A 26,425-nucleotide genomic window follows, 5' to 3' on the forward strand; every position below is an offset into this window, starting at 1 on the left:
TAATTCCTGTTTGATTAGGCCACCAACTTGATACACAGTAATTTGTTTATTTTGCTTTCAATTTTAGGAATGCCTATTTTAATTTTGTTTTAGAATTATATACATTTACATGGTTCTAAAGTCAAATTCACAAAATGAAATCTGTTCAGAAGTCCACCTTCGCCTCTGTTGCCTCTCTCCCCTATAGGTAACCATGATTTTTAGGGCTTTTTAAAAAAGTATTGATTGATTGATTGATTTTAGAGAGAGGGAGACATCAGTTTGTTGCTCCATTTATTTAGGCATTCATTGGTTGATTCTTATATGTATGACCAGGAATCAAACCTGCAACCTTGGTGTACTAGGACAAGCTAAACAACTGAGCTACCTGACCAGGGCCTTAGTTTTTGATATATATTTTATACCCTTCTACCCCTGCCTTTCTTACATAAGCAGTAACATATCATACACACTGTTCTGGTTTTGTTTTTTACTTTACAGTGGATCTTGGAGATCACTCCATTTTAGTACATAAAGGCATTCCTCATTCCTTTTGTACAACTGCATAATACTCCACTATGTAGATGTTCATAGTTTATATTAGTCCCTTACTAAGAGCACATTTGGTTGTTTTTAAAAGTCTTTTTAGGGGGTGGAGGATATAAGGGGGATAAATGGAAATGGAAAAAATACAAAAAAAAAAAGTCTTTTGCTATTTCAAATATCCCTGCTATGAAGAGCCATGTGCATACACTTTTCTTATTCTCCCAGTATGTCTTTGCAATATGTTCCTAGAAGTGGAATTGCTGAGTTAAAAAAGCAAATACTTACACAATTAAATATTCCCGAAGTCTCCCCTGTAGGAACCATTTGATTGCCTTCCGCATTCCCATCAGCAATGCTTAGCATGCCGCTTTTTCCACAGCCTTGTCAGCAGACTATTTTGACAAACTTTTACATTTATAACAGATGAGAAAGGGCAACTCAGAAGTTTTAATTTGCATTTCTCTTGTTAAGTGAAGTTTCACTTTCTGTATTTTAACGAAACTAATTTTCTTTTCCTTCATTCATTAGAATGACTTTGACATCATCCATATGGTAAAATTTCAGGGGATACTGAAAGGCCTTTTTAAGTTCCACTATAACATTTTTTTTTAAATTTAGTGTCCAAAGAAATAAGAGGAATAGCTTAGAAAGAAAATTGGCAGTTACCAAAGTCATCTTTGCAACTTTGGTTGTATCTAGTAACAATGGATTTCATTTATTATGTACTAAAACTGATTTTTTTCATGTATTATCTCATTTAATCTTCCCAAGAATCCATGAAGTACTGTTATACCCATTTTAGAGATGCAGAAATTGAGGCTGCTATTAAATAAGTTAGAAGGAACACATAGCTCGTAAGCGGTGAAACTTGGATTCAAAATCAGGTCTAATTCTAAAGCCTTTGCTATTACTCTCCAATCTTTAGTAGTTAAAGACAAGCCCTGTCTCTTAAGTCTCCTGAGCTTATGGAATGGAGATAGAGAAATATAAGGTTAGGATGAGCCTGGAGAGAAAGCTGATTCAAATTGCTAACATCCTGTTCCATGATCCCCACCTATTTCCAGGTATTCTATAGAAATAGGTGGAGAATGCCAGGTATTTCAGGTATCCAGAAAAGTTTTTCAAGTAAATCGTCATTAACCAAGGTAAATTTTGATGTCCTACGAAAGCTAAGATTCAGAAAGGATAAGTTACATAAATTTTTATTAGCACCCGTTCTGGCTGGTGTGGCTCAGTTGTTTGAGTGCTGGCCTGCAAACCAAAGTGTCGCTGGTTTGAATCCCAGTCTAGGGCATAAGCCAGGTCCCCAGTAGGGGGCGTGTGAGGCACCCCCCCCCCTTTCTTCCCCTCTTTAAAGATAAATAACTTTTATTAGCATCTACTGATCAAAGGTAAGCATATGTTGCCATCTTGAAGTAAACTGATTTTGATAAGTGTATTCGGACCCTTGAAATGTAATCTCACTTCAACTTTTAGAAAATTAATAGCTTCCACATTTACTAGCCTTCCACATCAAGAAAATTAAGCAGTTTAAAGTCTCAAATAAGATATTTTACCCCTATTATATCACCCTAGATGCTGGTATAGCAATATTAGAAGTCTATAAAGTGAGTGTCCCAGGAAAGGTTCATAAACCAATAATGGGGCTCTTGCTCTTACCGTATCCTAATGGAAATCTTTTCCTACAAACATGAGAAGACATTTCTAAAAGGAGAGGGGAAAATATAACTTGGGAACTAGAAAAAAGGAAAAAAGGCAAAATTCAAAGAATTCTAGAATGTAATCTGCTTATGTCTAATTATATTAATTTTAAGTAAACTCAATTACATGAGTGGATTCCCCAAACTGTGGAATACTTTTTTTTTATTTAACTTCATTTGTTTCGGGGGGTGGTGGCTTCTGGTCAGGATGGTAGCATAGGCAGACATGTCTCACCTCATCGCACAACTACATCAAAATTACAAATAAAATATAGAACGACTGTAATTCAAAAATGTCAGAAATAGAGTTGAATGGAAATCTGACAACTATGGAATTTAAGAAACCACATCCATCTGGATTGGTAGGAGGGGTGCAGACACAGAACAGGCCGGTCTCTCACCCACATGTGGTGGATAAAAATTCAGGAGGGATACTCGGGAGTGAGGAGTCCCAGTTCCACACCAGGCCCCCCAGCCCAGAGTTCCAGTGCCAGGAAGATAAGTCCCCACAACTTATGGATGCAAAAACCAGTGCAGATTGAGTCAGTGGAAAAAAACTTCCAGAGCCCCAAGCAGTTCCTCTTAAAAAACCCATGGACAGACTCACCTACTCCGACTGACTCCCTCTGAGCTCCAGTGCCGGGATGGCAGCTTGAAGGGCATCAGTGGCACAGTGGGAGAGGCTGAGCAGAGGCCTCCTTTTTCTGAGCCATCCTCCACTCCAACTCCCCCTCCCCAAAAAGAACCATGGAGCCAGCAGGCTGGTGCCATAGTTGAGATTTCATCAACCTGGCTAACACTGTTTGCCCCACCCGGGAGATCTCCAGGGATTCCGGCCCATCCAATTTATGAGCCCACCGGAGCTGTTTTTCCATGTGAATAACTGGTCAGGGCTACTGCACCACAACTTCCTAAATCCTATCAAATCAGCAGCAGCTGGCCTCTGTGAGCTCCAGGACGGGTACTAGCAGCAGACACATTAGTTTCACAGCCTGGCTTCCCCTGGGAATCTCCAAGCCCAGCACAAATAGCAGCCATCTCAGATTACTGTATAGCTCAGGAAGGGCAGCCCTGCGCAAAACACAGGTGAGGGCTGACCTTGGCCTGCACCACCCAGGAAACCCAAAGCTAGCACAGCTAGTGGACACCTACAGACCACTTCGGAGCACCACCACCCTGCCCCTGCACAGCAGATCCTCCACAGAGGGAGGAGGTTGGTGGTAAGTGGTCATAGCCAGTCCTTGGAGCTAACTGGCCTGGGTAAATCCCTCCCAGAGATCTACCAAGAGCAATCAAGGCTCAGCTACAAGAGGAAGGTGTACTCAGCCCACACAAACGGCACACCTTGAATGCCCAGTTTATGTGATAGGGCAGGCTGTGCTAGTGGACCTACAGGACACCTACTACATTAGGCCACACTACCAAGACACAGAGTCAAAGCAGCTCTACCTAATACATAGGAACAAACACAGGGAGGCTCCCAAAATGAGCAAAGAAACATGGCACAAATTAAAGAATAGATCAAAACTCCAGAAAAAAAAAAAAACCAAACTAAATGAAATGGAGATAAGCAATCGATCAGATGCAGAGTTCAAAACACTGGTTATCAGGATGCGCAAGGAACTGAGGACCTCAGCAGCATAAAAAAGACCCAGTCAGAAACAAAGGATTCACTAACTGAAATAAAAAACAATTTACAAACAACAGTAGAATGGATGAAGCCAAGAATCAAATCAGTGATCCATAATACAAGGAAGCAAAAAAACAAAAACAAAACAAAAAAAAAAAAACAATCAGAACAAGAAGAAAAAAGAATACAAAAAAAATTGGGGTAGTATAAGCAGCCACTGGGACAACTGTAAGAAGTCCAATATTTGCCTCATAGGGGTGCCAGAAGAGGAAGAGCAAGAAATTGGAAACCTATTTGAAAAAATAATGAAAGAAAACTTCCTTATGTAGGTGCAGGAAATAGACATGCAAGTCCAGGAAGCACAGAGTCCCAATCAAGTTGGACCCAAAGATGACCACACCAAGACACATCACAATTAAAATACCAAGGGTTAAGGATAGAGAGAATATTACAAGCAGCAAGAGAAAAGAACATAGTTACGTACAAAGGAGTTCCTATAAGACTGTCAGCTGATTCCTCAAAAGAAAACTTGTAGGCAAGAAGGGGCTGGAAAGTATTCAAAGTCATGAAAGGCAAGGACCTACATCCAAGATTACTCTATCCAGCAAAGCTATCATTTAGAATGGAAGGGCAGATAAAGTGCTTCCCAGACAAGGTAAAGCTAAAGGAATTCATCATCACCAAGCCATTATCACATGAAATGTTAAAGGGACTTATTTAAGAAAAAGATCAAAACTATGGGCATTAAAATGGCAGCAAACTCACAACTATCAACAACTGAATCTAAAAAATAACAAAAACAAACTAGAACAGGAAGAGAATCATAGGTATGTGGATCATTTGGAGGATTATCAAGTGATTTGGAGGGGAAAGGGAGAGAAAAGTAGAAATGGTGCAGGGATCAAAAGGCAAATTTGGCAGCAACAAAATAGAGAGGGGGATGTTAAGAATAGTATAGGAAATGGAGAAGCCAAAGAACTTACACACGTGACCCATGGACATGAACTAAGGGTGTGGGGATTGCTAGAGGGCAGAGGAGGACAAAGGGAAAAAAAATTGGGACAACTGTATCAGCCTCACCAATAAAATATACTTTCACTTGTATGTGAATGTTATATTATTTTCCATCTGATCAACTGTAAACCTACTTTTGCCCCACTCTGTAGATAAACTATTAGAGGAAATCACATGAAACAGCACAATAATATGTTTGAAACCAAGACTAGACACGAACAGATTTCTGATGAAATACAGCTGAAAATTTTGCGTGTTAGGCAACATTTAGGCAATGGTCAATGAATGACCATTGTACTATAACTCAATTGCAAAAGTCAGCAAAATAGGCATCAAAATATCCCTGTTTTAGTAGGGTACTTTTTTGGGAATGATCCTGTTTCCTTATGAACAACTACTTTACTCATCCACTGTGTTGAGGTCTTCCTGTGTTGAGTATAATGAATACAAGGATCAGTGACCCCAGTGATACAGACAATACGACAGTATAAAAATACTGATGTGCCCCGATCAGTGTGACTCGGTTGGTTGGAGCAGCATCCTGTAACCAAAAGGTTTCAGCTTCCATTCCCAGTCAGGGCACATACCTGGGTTTCACGTTGGATCCCTGGTCTGGGTGTGTACAGGAGGCAACCAATCCATGTTTCTCTCTCTAAAAGCCATGAAAAAAATGTCCTTAGGTAAAGATTAAAAAAAATATATTTAAAAAAAATAGATGCACACATTTTAAAGCAAAAGAGAACCCCAAGTCTGATGATAAGCCAGGGGTAGTTATACTACTGATACAAAAGAATACATTATGAAGCTTAGTAAATTTTAGCATACCATTTCCTTTTATATGCACAATAATCTCAGGTAAAACATCTGCACATTTTATAGGGTAAACTCTAAGAGTTGTACCATACTGTGCTTTTTTCTTTGCCTATTCCTAAAGCTGCCAGTGACCACCCTCAGGACTTAGTGTGTCAGGGTCACCAAGACTCACCCCACTCAGGTTTGGTGACGTGCTTGGAGGATTTACAAGACCCTGCACCTCACTGTATTCATGGCTATGGTTTATTACAGTAGAAATGTAAAAGCAAGAGAGCAAAGAGAAAAGGTGCATGGAACAAAGCCTGGGGTAAACCAGGAATAGCTTCCAGAGGAATAGTCCTCTGCTAGTGGAGTCACAAAGGATGTCCTTAATTCCCCCGGCACCTGAGTTGTGACATGTGTGAAATGCCTACCATGAAAGACATGCCATATCCAGAGTTAGTTTTGTAGGCTAGTCACATAGGTGCCTTCTACCTAGCATGTATCAACATTCTAGACTCCCAGAAGGAAAGCAGGTGTTCAGCAAAAAACACTGTACAGCTTCACCCCAGACAAAAACTCTTTATCAATGAGAGTGGAGGTATCTTCTTGAAATTTAAGTTCCCAGGCACCAGCAAAGGACCCACTTTGCAAGCAAGCCTTTTAAAAGATAGTATGTTACTTTTTTGCACATTTAGTGACAATCTCACAGGACCAATCAACATACTTTCAGATTCAAGAAAACTCTTCTAATTCAGAAATAAGACGTAGTCTGCTGCCTGAGATATGGAGGTACACTCATTAATAAATTGTCATAGTTATACTTGATCTTCATAAGTTTTACTGAAAAGTGGAATAAAAATATATGAAAAACAAAGTAGCCTTAGCCAGGTGGCTCAGCTGGTTGGAGTGTTGTCCTGTATACTAAAAGGTCACAGGCCCAATCCCCAGTGGGACACACATAGGTTGATGTTTCTCTCTCACACTGGTACTTCTTCCCCCCATTCTCTCACTCTAAACAAACATATCTGTGGGGGAGGATTAAAAAAAAGTAAATTTTGTTTGGTCTCAATGAACTTGGAATCTCAGTACTTCGGTATTGAGGGCTCTTTTAGTACTGCTAGCAGCAAAGCCTACAAATACCCATGTTACCATTGACTAGAAATGGACTTCCCAAGACTACACACAATTAGGCAAAAGTGATTTATTTTTTCTTAACTGAATCAGTTTAATCATTTGGCATTAACCATTTGGACATGAACTTTAGAAGTAAGAGGTAAAGGAGGCGTGGTAACATCATGTTTATGAGGATAATTTTCTTCAGCTAATATTTTGGGGATACAAGAGGAAATTTCCTTTTGTTGTTCTCGCCACTTAAGTATATTCTCTGCCAGTTCTTCTGTCTCAGTCACCAAAATATCCATCTCGGCTAAAGCACTGCTCTGTAACATTTGAAAGAAAGGGAAAACAGAAGAGAAATTATGCCTATCATTAATATACCATTATTATATCACAAATGGTTATGATACCAAAAGTTAACACCTGATCTTTTCCAAATCCCTGAATACAAAGGTGCCTTGCTTTCCCACTTTTTACAGACATGTTTTTGTCATTTGTGAGTGTACCTCTCCTTTGTCTTCAATTACCACCTAAATGCACATGACCCTCAATCTATACTGTCAAACCTAATCTCCTTCCTCAAATTCAGTCCCACATTTCAGTCTGTTGGAAATCTCCATCTGGATGTACATTCAGTATCTCAAACTCATTTTAACTGCAATTCAACAAACAATGATTGAACATTTACTATCTGTGCAAGACATCAAAAAATAAACTCATTTTCTTTAATCTTTGGCTCCTTCTCACCCTCAGGCCAGCAAGGCTAGAAATTTCATTAACTTGGATGTGTTCCTTGTCCAAAACAGCGCCATATTCTAGAAATTTGACCTTCAAGATCTAAAAATTTACACAATCATTTGCATTCCTATGTTTTAAATCTTTTGTCTGAGTACACATATTTATTCTCCAAGTTTCTTTGCCTTTGGTTCCTCTGCTTAGTCCTCTAACACACAGCTTATCAAACTTTAAAGTGTATAGGAATCATCTGAGGAAGTTCATAAAACGTAGATTCAGATTCTAAAGGTCTAACGTGAATGAAATCTGCAATTCTGCATATCTAACAAGCTTCCAGGAGATGCTTATGTTGATTCTGCCCACACTGAGTGGCAACGCTCAGTCTACTCTATCCAGTATTTTCTCCATGATTAAAGTACAGTTCTGATCAAGTCACTCTTCTGTACCTTTCTCTAAAAAACAAAACAAACAAAATTCAGTGGTTCCCCAGTACTCAGACAGTGAAGTCTAAACTTCTTAGTCTGGTTTCCAAGGCATTCCATAAAGCAACCCTGAGTTACCAGTAATCTCCCTCTCAATACCTTTACTCATCACCCAAAGTGGAGTACTACTCTTCCCCCAAACTACTTGTGCTAACTTCCATGTCCTTCCTCACACTGCTGCTTTTGGCTGAACTATTCTCTCTGAAGCATGTCCAAACCTCACTGATTCAAGATTCAACTCACTACTAACTCCTATATAAAACTTTCTTGAAGTATTCCTACCCCCATCCTATTCCCAATCTCTCTAAAGTGGAAGTAATCCCTTCCTTTTCTATGTTTAATAGACAGCCTCTTCTTTATAATTTTCTGCTGCATTCACTGTGCAAATATACCAGAAAGTAGAAAGCATCTTACAGCTCTCTCACCAAACTTTGAGAACGTGAGGGCAGGGATTAGTCATATCTGTTTCTCTCTCACGATACCTTGCACAATGAAGGTAACATTTATTAAATAGTGGAATACAAGAATGTAAAATGACTTCTAAAGAAAAGTAATATAAAAAAGAAAAAGCATCTTGATTTAAAAAAAATAATTCGTTCATATTAGCCATCAAAAAGTTAAACAGGTCACACATTTGAGATCCTAGTATAAAAAGACTAAAGATAGCTAAAAGTAATGTGAAAGGAGCTGATGAGGTATGTGAACACTATTGTTAATACTCACCATTTTCTTTAGATTTTCATCTAAATGAGGAATATATCTAATTGTTTCAAGATGGGTTTCTAATCTCTCAATGAAAGTCACCGCCAACTCCAGCAAATGTACCATGTAACTGAAAAAGGAAGAAAAAAAGCCAATTATATTTTAAGTGTAGTATTTTTGTGTTCTTTTTCCTCTTTTCATTTAAAGTAATTTTTGTAAATTCTCACCCAAGAATATGTTTCATTGATTTTTAGGGAGATGGAGAAGGGGGGTGGGGGAGAAAGATGGATGTGAGAAACATTGACCACCTGCCTCCTGTATGCACCGTGACCGGGGACTGAACCTGCAACCTAGGTATGTGCCCTGACTGGGAACTGAACCCATAGTCTTTGGGTGCATGGTACTATGCTTCAACCACTTGAGCAACCTGGCCAGGCTCCCTTTCCCTTTTTAATTAGGACTTTTAAAATCAGATAAGAGAATTACAATCAACCTAGTAAGTCAATAATAATCTTTCTGCACTCATGGAAATATCAGTGGTTAAAAAAAGGTCCTTCTTGTCCTAGCTGGTAGAGCTCAGTGGATTGAGCATGCACCTGTGAACCAAAGGGTCACCGGCTCAATTCCCAGGGTAGGGCACATGCCTGGGTTGCATGCCAGGTCGCCAGCAGCAGGCGCAAGAGATGCAACCACACTTTGATGTTTCTCTTCCTCTCTTTCCCTCTCTAAAAATAAATAGATAAAATCTTTAAAAAAAAAAAAAAAGACTTAAAAAAAAAGTATTTCTTGACTTCCGGCCAAGATACACTTTGCCTCCTCACACAACCAAAAGAACAACAACAAATTTAAAAACAAAAAATAGCCTTAGCTGGTGTGGCTCAGTAGACTGAGCGCTGGCATTTGAACCAAAGGGTCGCCGGTTTGATTCCCAGGTTACAGCACATGCCTGGGTTGCACGCCAAGTACCCAGCGTGGGGGACGTGAGAAGCAACCACACATTGATGTTTCTCACCTCTTTCTCCCTCCCTTCCCCTCTCTAAAAATAAATAAATAAAATCTTTAAAAAAATTAAAAAAAACAAAAAACAAAAAATAACCAGAACTGCCAGAAAATCAAACTGTATGGAAGTCTGACAACCAAGGAGTTAAAGAAGAAACATACATCCAGACTGGTAGGAGGGGCATAGATGGGCAGCCAGGGCAGAGAGGACGTGGGGCAAAGTGGCAGCTGGTAGACTGTGCGGTCCCACATTTGTGTGCAGATAAACCAGGAGGAACTGGACAAGACAGACTGCACTACCCACCCTTCCAGCGTGCGGAAATAAAGCTTCAAAACCTCTACCTGTAAAAACCTGTGGGGGTTGTGGCAGTGAGAGAAACTCTCAGCCTCACAGGAGAGTTTGTTGCAGAGACTCACAGGGTCCTAGAACGTACACGAACCATATGTTGGGAAATGCCTGTCTGGTTTCAGGGACTGTGACCCTGCCGACAGGCTGGAGAGCCTCAAGGCTGGAAATAATCAGGGAGGCCTTGGAGAAACAGGCCCCTGAGGAGACATAACCTATCTTCCCTGGCAGGGGCATAGCTCCTGCCTCTCTGCTTTGCCCTGTGATGGTCCGTAATCCATGACAGATAAGTTATCTCATGCAGAGATGACAACCTATCGATTGGGTATGGGTAGCAGACAGGAACTGGGGGACGTGGAGAAAGGGCAAAAAGGCCTGCACCCCTTGACTTGGCTTGGACATGGCCAGAGTCCTCATTCTATCTGAAAGAAGTCTCCTTGTCTCTTGGCAGCTCCCTCCCCCACCTGGCTCAGGCTCGAAACAATACCGGGGTCAGTCCTGAACCGGATCTGGCGGTTCCCAGGGAAATCAGGCCTGAAAGTAAATTCTTTAAAGTGTGCTTTGTTTTTCCCTTGGAAGCTATAGCCAGCTCATGCTGGGAAGGAAATTTACTTTATTCACAGACCCTAACCCTATACCTTTAGGCACTCTTGTGTTTACTATGCCCTCAAGTTTAATCTTATTTACTAGTCTTCTCTCAGACAGTGTAAATCAGTGTAGGTGTGTTCCTGCCATTTTTCTTCTTCAAAGCATCATCTATTCTCTGTGAACATTAACATACTGATGTAATGAGATAAGCTGTGCATCTCTGTTACCAGGCCCCACTGATAACCTTTTCAATAAAAGCCTTTGAACAAAGGGGCTTGGGGCTTTCCCCACTAGAGGGATGTGCCACATCCCCTTCTCCTGGCAAACAGAGAAGTGTTTGTGATGACTCTGTGTTTATTCCCCTCATCCCTGACACCTTGGGACGGGCTCTGTGGGATTCAGAGTCCCAGGTCTCATCTCAGCTGGCCCTGGACGGTAACCCTCAGATCCCAGAGCACCGTGCTCCCCATGACGTGCTGCGCTCCCCAAGATGTGCTCCATCCCCCTGCAGTAATTGTTGCCTGAACTGGGGACGAGCAGTGACCTGAAGAGATGCTCCCGCCACTCGCCACCACGTGTTCTACTCACACACCCGGAGTCAGCACCAGAAGGGCCCAATTTGCTTGTGGGTAGCTGGGGAAGTGACTGAAACCTGGCTGAGAGCCCAGCAAGCAGCACTGTTCTCTCTTCGACCCCTCCCCCACATATAGCGTCACAACTCCTGGGTTGCTCCGCTCTCGCAAGTATTTAAGGTTCTGTCCCTTCCAATGTAAGAGGCCCGCTGAGACAAAGAAATATAGCCCAAATGAAAGAATTAATTAAAGCTCCAAAAATAGAACTAAGCGATGGACAGAGAGCCAACCTATCAGATGCACGGTTCAAAACACTGGTGATCAGGATGCTCACAGAAATAGTTTGAGTATGGTCACAAAATGGAGGAAAAAGTGTAGGCTACACAAAGTGAAATAAAGAAAAATATACAGGGAACCAACAGTAAAGAAAAGGGAACCGAGACTCAAATCAATGATTTGGAGCAGAAGGAAGAGATAAACATGCAACCAGAACGGAATGAAGAAACAAGAATTCAGAAAAATAACGAGAGGCTTAGGAACCTCTGGGACAACTTCAAATTTTCCAACATCCAAATCATAGGGGTACCAGAAGGAGAAGAGGAAGAGCAAGGAACTAAAAACTTATTTGAAAAAATGATGAAGGAGAATTTCTCCAATCTGGCCAAGGAAATAGACTTCCAGGAGATTCAGGAAGCTCAGAGAGTCCCAAAGTAGTTGGACCCAAGAAAGCGCATACCAAGGCACGTCATAATTACATTATCCAAGACTAAAGATAAGGAGAGAATCTTAAAAGCAGCAAGAGAAAAGGAGACAGTTACCTACAAAGGAGTTCCCCTAAGACTAACAGCTGATTTCTCAAAAGAAAGCTTGCAGGCAACAAGGAGCTGGAAAGAAGTATTCAAAGTCATGAAAGCCAAGGACCTACATCCAAGATGACTCCATCCAGCAAAGCTATCATTTAGAATGGAAGGGCAGATAAAGTGCTTCCCAGATAAGGTCAAGTTAAAGGAGTTCATCATCACCAAGCCCTTATTATATGAAATGTTAAAAGGACTTATCTAAGAAAAAGAAGATCAGAAACTATGAGAGTAAAATGACAACAAACTCACAACTATCAACAACTGAACCTAAAAAAAAAAAGAAAAAGAAAACAAAGTAAGGAAACAAGCAGAACAGGAACAGAGTCATAGAAATAGAGATTAGAGGGGAGGGGGTGGGTGAGCGGGGAGAATGGGGGCAAAGGCACAGGCAATAAACAGCGTAAACAGTAGGTACAAAATAGACAGGGAGAGGTTAAGAATAAGTATAGGAAATGGACAAGCCAAAGAACTTACATGTACAACCCATGGACATGAACTAAGGGAGGGGAATGTTGGTGTGGAGGGGAATAAAGGGGAGAAAAAAATGGGACAACTGTAATAGCATAATCAATAAAATATATATATAAAAGAAAGAAAATAAAAAGTCCTTTTTCACTTAAAGCAGGAGTTCACTTGTCAAACAGAAAAACCTGACAGAGAGACCACTATTATATCTGGAATCCAACCTAATGTTAGGCAATAATTTTCTCATGTAAGTTAAGGCATTTCCTTAGGTAAAACCTCATTCCATTTGAAACTACTCATTCTTGGTGAAGAGTAAAAACTTTAAGGATAAATGTATTTTATTGAAATAGCCTAAAGATAAAAGTACTTTGAATCTTGGCATTTGCAAAATACTCTAAAATCATTACTCAGTTCTTCTGATATATATTATACATAAATGATATTTTATTGTACAGGATACTGAATATGTGTTCAAGAATGGGATTGTATATTATATTACTCTATGATAAAAAAATCTGATACTTAAGAGAAGATACTGATTCGCTCAGGGTCAGCCAGGGATGCACTGGTGGAGAAAGTTAGCAATCAGATTCCCAGATGCCTGCTTCTTTATTTTATTATTAATAATAACTAAGATCCTCAATTTGGTAGTTGGAATATTCGTATAAGGACAAGAGCAATAAAACACATCTATGGATTGGGAAACTGAGTCAAAAGTTTAAATCATTTGCCCAAGTCTTTGAGACATATAAACAATAGAGATGAGACAAGAACTCAGTGTTTTTCCTCCTTTGGCTGACATTATTTTCATCCGTACCTGCTTAAACAGAAATTTTTATATACAGTTGTTCCTATGGAAAATACAATAATTAATAAATAATAATACAAGAATAAATTCTGTGTTTCACATGCTCACAAGGTGTTGCCCCACCTTATATAGGCAAGATGAATGCAACAATACATTTACTTCATAGGAAACAGTCTATACTAATAAAAGTGATTTTTACCCAATTTACTCTGTTATGTAGCTAATTTTTTTCATTAAAATCATTATTTATAATTCCCAAAACATTATGGACAAAAGAAATGCCTTTTCTATAGCAAAGGATTTCCTTTCTGGTTTAGTGTATCAGTATTAATAATAATGTTAATAGAGACAATATATTATATAATGAACTATGCCATGAAATGACTACTAGTTTAAACTATCTTCAGAAAACAGGTGTAACTTTAGTCTAACCTGTGATAAACAGCTTCAATAGGCAGGTTTTCCTGGCACATGGGTTTCAACAGTCTTTGCCTGAGGGACCTCTTCTCTTTTAGCACTGCTTCCAAATGATTATTCATGCTTTGCAGAGTATGGCACTTTTGAGCTACACAAATGAGAAACAATAATTATAGTTAGCAATAGGACACATTTTGAAATTACTAATAAGTTCTTTGCTTTGGTTTGATACTACCAATGTAAAAAATTATCCTACCATTTCCCTCCTAAATAACTCTCCTTTGCTATTCCAAATACCCAGTAGCAATTTCATTTTATTTTCTTACTTTTCCTACTGACAACCAAACCCACTGCTAAATTCTTTGTGTTTTACAACTCTACTCCTAGTTGTTTTTGTAGCCAGAGCTGTAAAGTCCCTTTTCCCATCTTTACCTCTAATATTCTACACAAACATTAAAAAACAAACATTTGTCTTATAAGCTATTTCTAATCATTTCTTTTCCCCAGAATTCAGTTAATAGCTGCCTCTTCTTTTAAATTTAGATGCTGAAAAAACTTCAAACTTAAAGAAAAGTTTCAAGGATAGTTCATTGAACGCCCACATACATTTTGCCTAGACTCACTAACTGCTAATACTTGGCTACATTTTCTCTTTTTTCCTCTCTCTCTTCAAACCCTTACATATATTTTTGCTGACCCATTTGAGAGTAAGTTGCAGATATCATGATCTTTCTTTCCTAAAACATCAACATGTATTTCCCAAGAATAGGAACATTCTCTTATATAACTACAAGTATCAAATTCAGAAAATTTAACATTTACATTGGTATATTAAATACCAATATTTAATATAGTCCATGTTCAAATATCACCAAGGATCATAATAATATCCTTTATAGCAAGAATTTTTTCTAATCAAGTATTCAATCTATGACCACATTGTGCTTTAGCTGTCATGTCCCTTTACTCGTATTTACTCTGAAAAGTTGTTCAGCCTTTTGTTATTTTTCTTTCAAGCTCTCCTGAGTTTGAGGAGCTCCTACCTTGGTCACTTTTTATACAATTTGCACTAATCAAGCCAACAGGATTTTTGTTTGGACACATAAATAGAAGACTTTGTTGGCTTTAGGGCAATACCTGGAAAAAATAATGGTGTATTATAATGCCTGGTGCTTATTTAAGGTAATTGAAGAAAAATGTGAAATTCCAATGATTACCCACCCATTTAACCAAACCACTTACCCAAAAAGGAAGGATGAACAATATCTGCTGTGTCTTTTTCTAGTCTTAGAAGTTCAATTTCTAGGTTTTTCTGTATTAGAAGCACAAATAGTATTTAGCTCACTGAGAAAATAGCCTGATGTAAAGGATAGTCTCTGATAAAAATGGATAGGCTGTAACCCAGGAATATTTAAGGAGGATGTGAGGGTAATTTGTTATGAGAGCCCAGGGGATTTACTAAAGCTTTTTATGTTGCCACTACTGCTACTACCACCAACTACTATAATACTATTATTGTGCAACTTCATTATTACAAGTAAACACCTTCCCAGATACGTGCTAGACACTGTTCAAAATGCAACAGAACTGCTGTTGAAACCAATTAACATTTTTTCCTATACTAGAAATAGAAAGTAGAAAGTTCAACATAATCACCTGATTGATTTCAGCTTGCATATTTGTGATCTGCTGCAGCGTGGAGAAGTTCACAAAGCAAGGAGCTGATTTCTTAGATATATTTAACATTTCCTATTGGAAAGTAAACAGAGAAAGCAGCAGAGTGTCACAAAGTTTCTATGTGCATTGGAAGATCAGTGACCTCAGGTCTAAAATACAAGGATATATTAATTACATCCATCACTGCCCCTGAAAAATGAAATACGGAATACAACAGTAGCAATGTGTATTTCTTGTTTTTAAAACCTTCCCTATCGGGAATCATTTGCCCAAATATTTAAAATATATGAAAATCAGCTTTAACTGGCTCAGAAGGTTGGGTGACACTGCCCAAAGCAAAAGGTCGCCAGTTCAATTTCCAGTTAGGGCACATGCGTAAGTTGCAGGTTTGGTCCCCAATCAGGGCATGTATGAGAGGCAACCTATCAGTGTATCTCTGTTACATGGATGTTTCTCTCCCTCTCTTTCTCCTTCCCTACCCCTCTCTCTATAAATAAGTAAGTAAAATCTTTTTAAAAAAGGAAAATAATTATTTTGTAACATATGAAAATTTTATAAACTTCAAATTGTAGAGTACTAAAATAAAGTTTTATTGGAACTCAACTTCTCTCCTTTATTTATTATCTCTGGCTGCTTTCACTTTACAACAGTCTGTTTACAACTATGTGGACTGAAAGCCTCAAATACTTACTCTCTGGCCCTTCACAGCAAATGTTTGCTAATAATAATAATCAAATTTATAGGCATTTATTGACATTGAAAATGGATGAATCAAGAATGAATAAAAGAGCTCTCTGCCATTAACAAGCTCATGATTGATGGAAAGGAAAAAGTATTCTGGATAGGAAAAAAATATAATTATAAATGCTTGATAACTGTGTTAATACTAACATATATATGAGGAGTTGATTAATCTGGAAACATAGCTTCCTGCATAATCATGAAAGATCTTGATAACTATGAGAAGCAATCATAATGAAGAAATGATAGAAATCGAAATTCTTCTGGTAAAGAAGTAACATGATCATATATAACGCATATTATAGAAATTTAAGTGGGGGTGGTATGAAAAATAAAACTAATTGGATTTCGGGGATGAAGGAAGGAGGAGTGACTGCTTAATGAGTATGGGATTTCCACTGGGAATGGTAAAAAAGTTTTGAAAACAGTTTCACAGCATTGTGACTGACTTCATGCCACTGGGTTGTACGCTTTAAGATGGTTAAAATGGTAAGTTTTATGTTATGTGTATTTTACTACAATTAAAAAAACCCTCTGGTAACTAGCCAACAATATAAAACAAAAACCAAACCGGAAAATTTAGTGGAGGGAAGGAGCGAACGTTGGATATTTAGACAAGTGGTTGCTATAGTATTCCAGGTGAGAGGATGAGAATGTAGAATAGGTCAGTAGCAGTTAAAAAGGAAAGAGGGTAGAGAAATGAGTCCCTCGGAAGACAGAATTGACAAGTCCTAGTTGATAAGGGTAGTGAGGGATAAAGTCAGGTTAATACGTACTGACTCTAAGGATCCTGCTTCAGGTAACTGACCAGATAGTTATGCCATTCACCAAGATAATGCAAGATATTTTACTGATCACAAAATTGAAAACTGGGAAGGTTAAATGTTAGTCTAACTTCATACTGCCTATGTATATCAGGGCTGAAATGAGAATACCACATTACCATCTAATCTACATCACCATCATAATCTCCTTTACCTTTTTTCTGTTCTCTAATGTAGAAGGTAAGTGAAAGTAAAACATCTCCCATTTCTCACTGTAACCTACTCACTTTGATATCTTTCTGTCTCTTCGTATGTATACACTAATCTTAATCGCACATTTGCAATGTAGTGAACTGTTGGATTCAACAACAGGGTTCGGAGCTTAACCAAGAACTTGTGATAGAAACCAGAGGGAAAATAAGAATGTTCAAGAAAGGGAGAGCCAAAAAGGAGAGAGGAATGAAAGAGCAGCCAAATTTCTCTAGCAAACAGAAATTCTAACTATTTGAGGATTGTGACTTAGCCCTATTATATAATAGATTCTGGGTGTTTTGTAGGTCCAGATCTTTATCTTCTACATTGCCAGTAGAAGGAGCTTTGATCAAGATGCCACAACTCACTAAAGCTTGACTGAAAAGTATCTAGAATGGAAGGCCACTAAAGCATATAAGAAAGCAAATACCTCATACTGTCCTACAGTTAACCCTACCTTTCTTTCACTAAATCATTCTCCAGTGGATAGATCAAAACAGAACAAAGTACAAACAAGCTACATTTTCTAGAAGAGTTGTATCATATCACAGTCGTAAGCATCACTCTTAATTTCTAACGCACATGGGATGATGTTGTGCACTTAAGGAATGGACTATATGTCGGGAAGGGGAGAGCTCTGGTATCTAATCCTACTTCATTAGTTAAGTGACCTTGGTCAAATTTCTTGTTCTCCTTAGGCCTTAGTTTCTTCAATTCTGTTATGGTAGTAGAGTTCTCTAATGACTCTTCTAACTATAAAAAATTGTATATTTTTCATAAATCTCCCATCACATATATACTGTTAATCTTTGCAGATGATTTTACCTATTTTTCTGTTTCATTTCTTAGACATATTCCTCAACATTCTCATTATGTCAAAATTTCTTATTTCCCTCAATTCCCCTTTTCTGATTTCCTTGTCTCTTTTGCCAGTTATATTCCATTATTCTCTCACATCTTCAATTTCTCCCTCTAATACTGGTTTCTTCCCTTTGGCGAAAACATGATCTTCTTGCCCAACGTAAAACTACCATCCCATGGGCTAATTTCCCGTGTCCCTCCTCAAAATTAATCCCTTCCTCCGTTCACGTTACAACGTGTTTCGGGTCTTCTTTGCCAATACTTTCTTTGACGGGGCCTTTTAAGGACAACCGCTTCCCCTATCGTTCTTCCGTACCCAGTGCCTCCGCCCCCAAATAAAGGGTCGGGCAAGAATAGGTTTTACGATTGCTAGTATCGAAAATAATATAACAATTAATTAGTAATAATACAAGAATAAACTGTGTTTCGCGTATTCGCACTACAAACTTACTTTATCCCACCTCGTATGCTTCAATACCTCACACAAACGAGCGTTGTTTGGGAACTTTTGTTTTAATCACCTGACCGTTTTCCCAACGCGTCACCCATTACACTCTAGAGACCGCATCTACCACAGGATTGAAAAAAAAAACCAAACAAACAAAACAGAACGGCGGGAAACACCGGTTTTTATTCTCTCCCACGAACTGACCTGAGATAACCTGCCTGCAAACACCGCCTACCGCACTCACCATCGACCCAGAACCCCGCTTTCGCAGAACCCACTGCATAAAGGTATATGCTGTTGCCTGGAACGGACCCCATCGGCTTCCACTCTAGTAGAGCCCACAGTCAGTACCAACACTTCACTGTCGCCCTGTGGCCACCGTGGGCACCCCCTTAATGACGCCAGCGCCTTCCACGTACCTGAGTGACTATCCCCGAAGCTACGAAATGGCCCAGCAGGAGCCCGGCAGCGTTTGGCGCGGACGCCGGGTCCCAAGGGTTCGCCGCAGCCATGGCTGAGACCTAACTCCTTGGGTTGCGTTAAAAAGAAGCGGAACGCCAGCAAAAGTTCCGCGCGGTTCGATGACGTCACGGGGCGTTTCCTCTCAGGCGGAAGCCCGGGAAGCGCGTCTCTGGCGAGCGCGCCTCCCGGGTTTTCTTTTTAAGAGCCTGCTGAACTGAGGGGCAGGGGGCGAGTCCCGGGTCCCCCGATCCTCCTTAGGCTCCTAGCGGAGTCTAGCATCGGAACAGCCGCTAAAGAGGCAGGGCTTGGTGGTCGGGTTGTCTGTTCTTCCCTTTCTTTCTCGCCACTCTTGGGCTGTCCTACGAGACCCAGAGATCTGCGGGAGGTGACGGCTGGGGCTGGATACCCAGCCGGGAGGCCATCGGGGTGGCTGCGTGCTTGGACCGAGCATTGACAGCTGCACTTACTTTTCCGCAGGGACCCGAGCCGCGGCGCTAGGATGGGAAACAGTGCCCTCCGCGCTCATGTGGAAACCGCGCAGAAAACGGGTGTCTTTCAGCTTAAGGACCGCGGGCTGACTGAGGTGAGACGGGGAGAAACCTGACCAGGGAATTTAATGGGAGAGGGATGGCGGGAGTGTGAAGTTAATCGGTGAGGGATTCTCTGCGCTGTGAACCCCTTTCTCCAGTTCCCTTCAGAGTTGCAGAAGCTGACGAGCAATCTCAGGACCATCGACTTATCCAACAACAAGATAGAGAGCCTACCGCCAATGATTATAGGGAAGTTCACTCTGCTGAAGAGCCTCTCCTTGAACAACAACAAACTGAGTATGGCTTTTGCGTCTGGGAAGCTTTGCTACTGATCAGCTGTTAAGGGTGGTGTTCTCTTACAAGCTGATTTTTGTTGTTATGAAACCATTCAGATTGCTCAAGACGCAGGAGAATATCAGAGTTCTTGAAATTTTCTCTCTTGTAATTACATCTATAAGCCTCCTCTGGTGGTATAATGATTGATAATGGGATAATTCGGAGGAGGGGAATGGAAGGAAAGGTCCTTGCAAATCCTATAAAATTGCTGTCAGATTGTGAGGAGGCTCCTATACAAATAAATGCTTTTCTGCATTTTGATGGCCCTTTCACCTTCTGAAGACTGTTGATAAAAATGCAATACGTAAAAATGGCAGAACACGTGGGAATTCTGTGTATGTTAACAGGAGGCATAGTAGGCTGCCATATAGTTTTTATAAACTTCATCTAAGTTATTTTTCAGCTGTATCAGATTCAGGTTTATATGTTTGTTTTTTTTGTCTTTGCCAGCTGTTCTTCCTGATGAGTTACACAATCTGAAAAAACTAGAGACACTAAGCTTAAACAACAATCACTTGAGAGAACTGCCCTCTACCTTTGGGCAACTGTCTGCCCTCAAGACTCTGAGCCTCTCTGGGAACCAGCTACGAGCATTACCACCCCAACTTTGTAGCCTACGGCACCTGGATGTGGTGGATCTCTCCAAGAACCAGATTCGGAGCATACCTGACATAGTGGGAGAGCTGCAGGTCATCGAACTTAATCTCAACCAGAATCAGGTCTAGAGCTTACGAGTTTTTCTTCTCGTGTGTGTGTGTGTGTGTGTGTGTTTATATAAAAACCGGTTTCTCTCTAAACGATAATCATAGAGCTGGGCATCAGAAGCTAGATGAGAGGTATATTCTATGGGCTGGACTAATTTCCAGTCCCAGAGTCCTGTGGAAGTAGTCAAGACACTGGTTGCGCTTGTTGTGTAGGTGATTTTTGGAGGGTGGGATGGGTAGCAGGTGATAATTTCAAAAGTTACTCTCACAAATCTTCAGATACTCCTCAAACGTGCCTTTAGTCATCTAGCAAGTCATCTACCTGGAGTGGAAGGTAGAGTGGAAAAGAGGCTTTAACACTCATAGGTTCTCAGAGTTGGTCATTAGAGGTAATCAGTTGCCTTTTTCTTGACACCTTTTTCAAATGTGTCTGTTTTTGCTGGAAACCACCAGAGATAGGCTTTCTGGAGATAGCTCCTTTCATTGTTGGACAGCTTCAATTGTAAGATTTGAAATTTGTTTCCATGACTTTGGAAGTTCTTTGGTTATTTTGTATCTGACTGGAGAAACAATCTTTGATTTAAACATAAGGCACAGATGATGAGACATTAAACATACTGAGACTAGGTGGCCTTTAGTTTTTATAGTGTCTATGCTTCTTAATCTACAGTCCAATACAGTAGCCACTAGCCACATGTGGCTATTAAAATTCATTTAAAAATTCAGCCCTGGCTGGTGTGGGTTGAGTGCAGACCTGGGAACAAAAAGGTCACTGGTTCAGTTTCCCATCAAGGCACATGCTTGGGTCGTAGGCCAGGTCACCAGTTGGGGGCATTTGAGAGACGGGAGACAACCGATTGATGTTTCTCTCCCTTTCTCCCTCCCTTCCCCTCTCTCCGAAAAATAAAATCTAAAAAAAAAAAAAAAAAAAAATTAGTTCCTCAGTTGCCACAAGCCCTATTTTAAGTGCCCAAAAACCATATGTAACAAATGGTTACTGTATTGGACAGCACAGATAGAGAACATTCCAATCATTGCAAAGTTTCATTGGGACAAATAGATTGTGGTCTCCTTAAATTTATGAAATTCAGTCTGTCTTTGAAGGTATTAGCCTCATCTTTTACTTGCGAATATTCTTGTATATTTTGAGCTTTTTTGGAAAAAATATGTGAATATTTGGGGGGGAAAACTTGAAAAAAAATTAAGCAACAAGTATTGGTTGAGCACTCGCCCCACATTCACCTATGCCAATGTCTTTGTTAATGATTCTCACATTTCAGTGTGCATCAGAGTAACCAGGAGAACTGGTTAAAAGAGATGACTGGGCCCACTGTTTCTGATTCAGTAAGTCTGGGGTGAGGTTTGAGAGCTTGCATTTCTAAAGTTTCCAGGTGATACCAGGCAGAGTAAACGTAATTTGGTGACTTGCAGCATTTAATGGGCAAATAGGTGAACAAGTTATATATTGCTTGGTATTGAACTTGAGGGCCTAACAAAAGAGTGGTGCTGTTGAGAATAGACATGTTGAGTTGATTATGGTGGTGCAAAAGGAAGTGTACTAAAAATTGGAGACATAAGAGTGGAATAGAGGTAAGATGTTTGAATGTAGATACAGATTTTGAGGTCTTAACAGAAATGATGGTTTTAAGAATAGATGAGCTTTCTAGGGAAAAGTTCAGAAAAATGACCATAGAAACAAGGGAAGTCAAAAATCAGGAATAATTCGAGTTAGGAAGAAAAACCCACTACTTAGATACAATAAGGAGTTTCAATGGAGGGATAGATAGAAAAATCAAACACTTATATAAACATAAAAGATTGGCAGTGAATGTACCAAAGTTTCTATGGTGGTAGATTACAGGTAACTTTTCTAAACTTTAAAATGTGATTCTCAAATTTCCTATAACAAATATTGCTTTTATAGTCAGAAAATGTTATTTCCAAAAAGACACTGGTGACCTTCCAAACATATTTTCCCCCCCCAAAATGTGGAGGAGTAGTAACAGAAGCTAGATGACAGGTTTCTGAGATGAGTAGGTAGTGAGAAAATGGAGGCGGTAAAAGGAGAACTAGGACAAATAGTCAAGTAAAGAGTTTTTTTGTTTTAATTTAATAATAAATAACCATTATGGTGCTTATGCTTTTTCCTGTTATTCTTTTTTGTTGTTCAATAGATATCGCAGATCTCAGTAAAGATATCTTGCTGTCCTCGTCTTAAAGTTCTTCGCCTGGAAGAGAACTGTCTTGAGCTCAGCATGCTTCCACAGAGCATCCTCAGTGATTCCCAGATCTGTCTGCTTGCTGTGGAGGGCAACCTTTTTGAAATAAAGAAACTACGAGAACTAGAAGGCTATGATAAGGTATGTATTCATGTACTTCTGCATTTCTTGTCACTGTTCTAAAGAGAATGGTGAAGTAACCCACATAAATGTTTATAGCCACAGGCTGCATGTATAATCCTATTTGTCAACAGGATTTGTTCCCCATTTTGGGGGTGGGTTCTAACAATCAGCCAAATGCTTGTACCAAGATGTACTGGTATATATTCTTGTATTGTACCAAGATGACTTTTTCTCTAGATAGTGTATTGTAAAACATCTTTGTCTTTTGATGTTTCCTATTGAAATATCAAAGAAAAATTTAAATGACTCCAAAACTATGTGCTTTAGATTTGCATTTAGAATAGGTAGGTTTTGTAGGAAATGAGGAGCCATATCCAATAAAAACCTAAATGAAAAAAAAAATCAAGTGAAAACCTAAGTAATAAGTAGGCTAATACTTGCTCATGCCAAAGTACCACATATATTTTTCTTTCATGATTTTTAGTACATGGAGAGGTTCACGGCTACCAAGAAGAAGTTTGCATGATGTTCTCCATGAGCATGGGAATCCTTGTAGGACATCTGCAACCTGTTGCAACTGGCTCTATCAAAGGCTCTTGTCAAGGCCATCTGCAGTAAGGAGCTGATACTTTATCTTAAATAAGCTAAAAGGAATCAACAGACAGGAAGTTTTCCCTTTTGAGTTATGGATAGGGCAGTGGACAATGTTGATCTTCAAAATCATTAGTTTGGCTTTAAGAAACCAGTAGCTAGTAGCTATTTATACAGTGAGGAAGGGATGCCACCTGGTAAGAGCTCCATACCACAGCTTGAAATTTCATGTTTAATTTCAATGTATGAGCTTTCATAAAGTCAACTGCCATCCCACCTCTGTTGACATTTCACATTTTTATGAAATTCAACTACCTTGTGAGAGGCCACTATGGTTAATCTAAGGATTTGTGTTTTATTCCAGTCCATCAGTTCAATTATAGTATTTATACTTGGAACTTAGGATGTATATAAATATGTGACTGTCTTGAGTAGAAGTGTAGAAGCACCAATGCAACACTAAGAGATGAACCCCAAGGCTGCAGTAGCAAATTCTTTTACTATTGCAGGTGCCTTATTGGTAGAGGGCTTGGAGAACTAAAACCATATATGCAAAATTTGTAAGATAAAGGGGATTTTAATAATCAAGATTTTCATGAAGCCATTAGAAATAATGTCTTATTTCTGGTAATCCTTTTCACCTTTTTTGTATTTATAAGTCTACTAATCAAATTATCAAAAAACTACTGCAATATTTTAAAACAACCTATGTTTATCAAGTTTATTCTCTGAATGAGAGAATATACTAAATAAAGAATTTTTAATGAACTTCATGGCTGGAAGAAAGGTTCATCCTTTAAAAGATGATGGAAAAATTTTAACCTGCAATTGGCCCTTTCTTTGAAAGTAAACTGATTAGGAAGAAATATTTCATGTTCAGGTTGCATGAGTACTGCAATGCATTCATGTGACTGATAAACATTTTGTGGTGGTGGAACCATGCTGATTAAAAGAAACTTAATACAAAGGTAAAAAAATAGATAGTTTCAGATTGTTACTGATATGAACATTTAGAAAGCTGGCCTTCTGCTATTTTCTGAAGTTTGTCTTAGTCAAGGAGATATTATTTACCATGCATTGAGTTTTTGTTTTACAAACCTAGTTTGACCTTTAAGTCAAGAGATCATAAGACCCTAGTCTTTAATCTATAAGAGGAAGTCTCTCTGACTTTAATTCTGGTCTTGGTGTTCTTTTTGCCCATGTTATTTTCTGTTTCTCAATTTGGGGAGGAAGAGGGGTACCAGTTTATCATTACTGAGATTTTTAAAAAATAAACTTATGTTTAACCTTACTGATCTACTGATTGAAGTTAACATTTCTCTAAATATTTTGTAAGTACTTATCTAATAAATCAGAACTTATAAATTAAACTTAATTGTTCCCAGCCACTTAATTACTAATTAGAGTTTTAAAAATCCCCACCCCTATGACAATCAGTTACTACAACCTTTCACAACTTGGACCCGGCCTTATTTCCAGATACCCTTTCTACACTCTTTATTTGCCTGCCTAGTCATACCAGATTATTCTGCTCTTTAAACCTATAGTGAAATGTCTCTCCTTTAACTGCCTTTACATTGTTTGCTCAGTTAAAAATGCCCTCCCTTACTAACATGCTCCCTCCCTATGTCTACGCTTCTTTCTAAGTCTAAGCAAATTAACTGCTCCTCCATCTGTTACAATAGCACTTCTCACATTCTGTATCCATCTGTCTTTTGTTAAACTGAACTACTTGAGGGCAGGAACTATCTAAAGTAATGTGCCCAAAGTTATAGTACACAAATATTTAGACTTAAATATGAGCTAACAAAGTAGGTTGACTTGTGGTCTAGAAACCCACATTCTGGTGGCCACCAGCCAGCCTAAGTCACTTACATTCTTTCAGAACCTGGTTGAAGTCAGCGTAGAATACTGAGTAAGATCATAGGCCTTGGTGTCAGAAAGATCCTGGTTTGAAATCAGAGTCTGTCATTTACTGGCTTTATGAGTTAAAGCAATTTATTCTCATCTGTGATATGGACAATACCTCCTACCTCTCGGGTATATTAGGAGGATTGGTGAAAAGATACATAAAAAGGCATTTAGCACAGTGCCCATGACAGAGTAAGCACTCAATAAATGGTGCCATTTATTTCATCTGTAAGGTATTAAAATAGAATTTAGCAAGCTTGCAGGGGTGTCCAACCCGCGGCCTGCATGCAGCCCAGGATGGCTATGAATGCAGCCCAACACAAAATCGTAAATTTACTTAAAACATTATGAGATTTTTTTGTGTGTGTGATTACTTGTTGCAGTGTATTTAACGTGTGACCCAAGACAACTCTTCTTCTTCCAGTGTGGCCCAGAGACACCAAAAGGTTGGACACCCCTACTGCAGAAATGGAAGGCTTTGATCTGACACCAAGTTAAAAAGGATAAGAAACAAATGGCTAGAGAATAAGGAACTTGCATATCAACCTGAGAAATACAAATCTGACTACGAATGTAATTGGGATAACTTAAAATTTTAGCAAGAGAGTGACCTAAAGAAAATAGCATTTAAAGAAACAAAACTCTAAGTACAATTGGGTATAGGATGTCTGGGGAGTAGAAATTTAAGTTAAAGGGATACTGACAATCCATACATGACATGAAAATACCTAGAGTTGAAGTGGTAATAAACGGTGAATTAAAAATGAAGAAAAAGGCATAACTATAGGAGACTGGAAATTTGAAAAGGGCGCTTACTGTTAAAAATAAAGTTCAGTTGGGGATACTGTTAACTCTTTTAAGTATAGGTTAGTATTATGCTCAAGGTCACACAATTAGTAAATGACTGAACCAGAAATCTAACTCAGGTGGTCAGACTGCAAAGCTTTTAACCACTTCAGTTACTACCTTTCAGAAGTAATGCAAACAAGTTTCCAAAAACGTTACGGGAGAAAAATCAGGAAAGGCTTTAAGTTAGCAGCTTCTATTTCTAG

At 39.1% G+C, this 26,425-nt stretch overlaps 2 protein-coding genes across 5 annotated transcripts; one reads left to right on the forward strand and one right to left on the reverse strand.

Moving 5' to 3' along the window:
- Positions 1-6,845: 6,845 nt before the first annotated feature.
- On the reverse strand, positions 6,846-19,053 carry HAUS2 (HAUS augmin like complex subunit 2). Of its 2 annotated transcripts, XM_054565531.1 has the most exons (6): positions 18,917-19,053; positions 15,411-15,503; positions 14,997-15,066; positions 13,770-13,902; positions 8,721-8,829; positions 6,846-7,103 (listed from the first exon to the last, which is right to left on the reverse strand). In XM_054565531.1, exons 1-6 carry the CDS (start codon positions 19,007-19,009, stop codon positions 6,894-6,896), a joined length of 708 nt encoding a protein of 235 aa, XP_054421506.1. In that variant the 5' UTR covers positions 19,010-19,053; the 3' UTR covers positions 6,846-6,893. The 2 variants fall into 2 exon arrangements, with proteins under 2 accessions (XP_054421506.1, XP_054421507.1); XM_054565532.1 differs by lacking the exons at positions 14,997-15,066; positions 18,917-19,053.
- A 69-nt stretch (positions 19,054-19,122) lies between these two features.
- LRRC57 (leucine rich repeat containing 57) lies at positions 19,123-26,378 on the forward strand. Of its 3 annotated transcripts, XR_008528436.1 has the most exons (7): positions 19,123-19,257; positions 19,437-19,542; positions 19,648-19,786; positions 20,276-20,544; positions 22,704-22,889; positions 23,356-23,485; positions 25,798-26,378. XR_008528436.1 is itself a non-coding variant. In XM_054565529.1 (6 exons), exons 2-6 carry the CDS (start codon positions 19,459-19,461, stop codon positions 23,395-23,397), a joined length of 720 nt encoding a protein of 239 aa, XP_054421504.1. In that variant the 5' UTR covers positions 19,123-19,257; positions 19,437-19,458; the 3' UTR covers positions 23,398-24,905. The 3 variants fall into 3 exon arrangements, 2 of the variants coding, with proteins under 2 accessions (XP_054421504.1, XP_054421505.1); XM_054565529.1 differs by lacking the exon at positions 25,798-26,378 and having other exon boundaries at positions 23,356-24,905; XM_054565530.1 differs by lacking the exons at positions 19,123-19,257; positions 25,798-26,378 and adding an exon at positions 19,317-19,344 and having other exon boundaries at positions 23,356-24,905.
- Positions 26,379-26,425: the final 47 nt, after the last annotated feature.

The sequence above is a fragment of the Pteronotus mesoamericanus genome, unplaced genomic scaffold (genome assembly GCF_021234165.1).
Source record: "Pteronotus mesoamericanus isolate MK-2021 breed Mesoamerican mustached bat unplaced genomic scaffold, CSHL_Meso_final contig_164, whole genome shotgun sequence".
NCBI classification, from domain to species: Eukaryota; Metazoa; Chordata; class Mammalia; order Chiroptera; family Mormoopidae; genus Pteronotus; species Pteronotus mesoamericanus.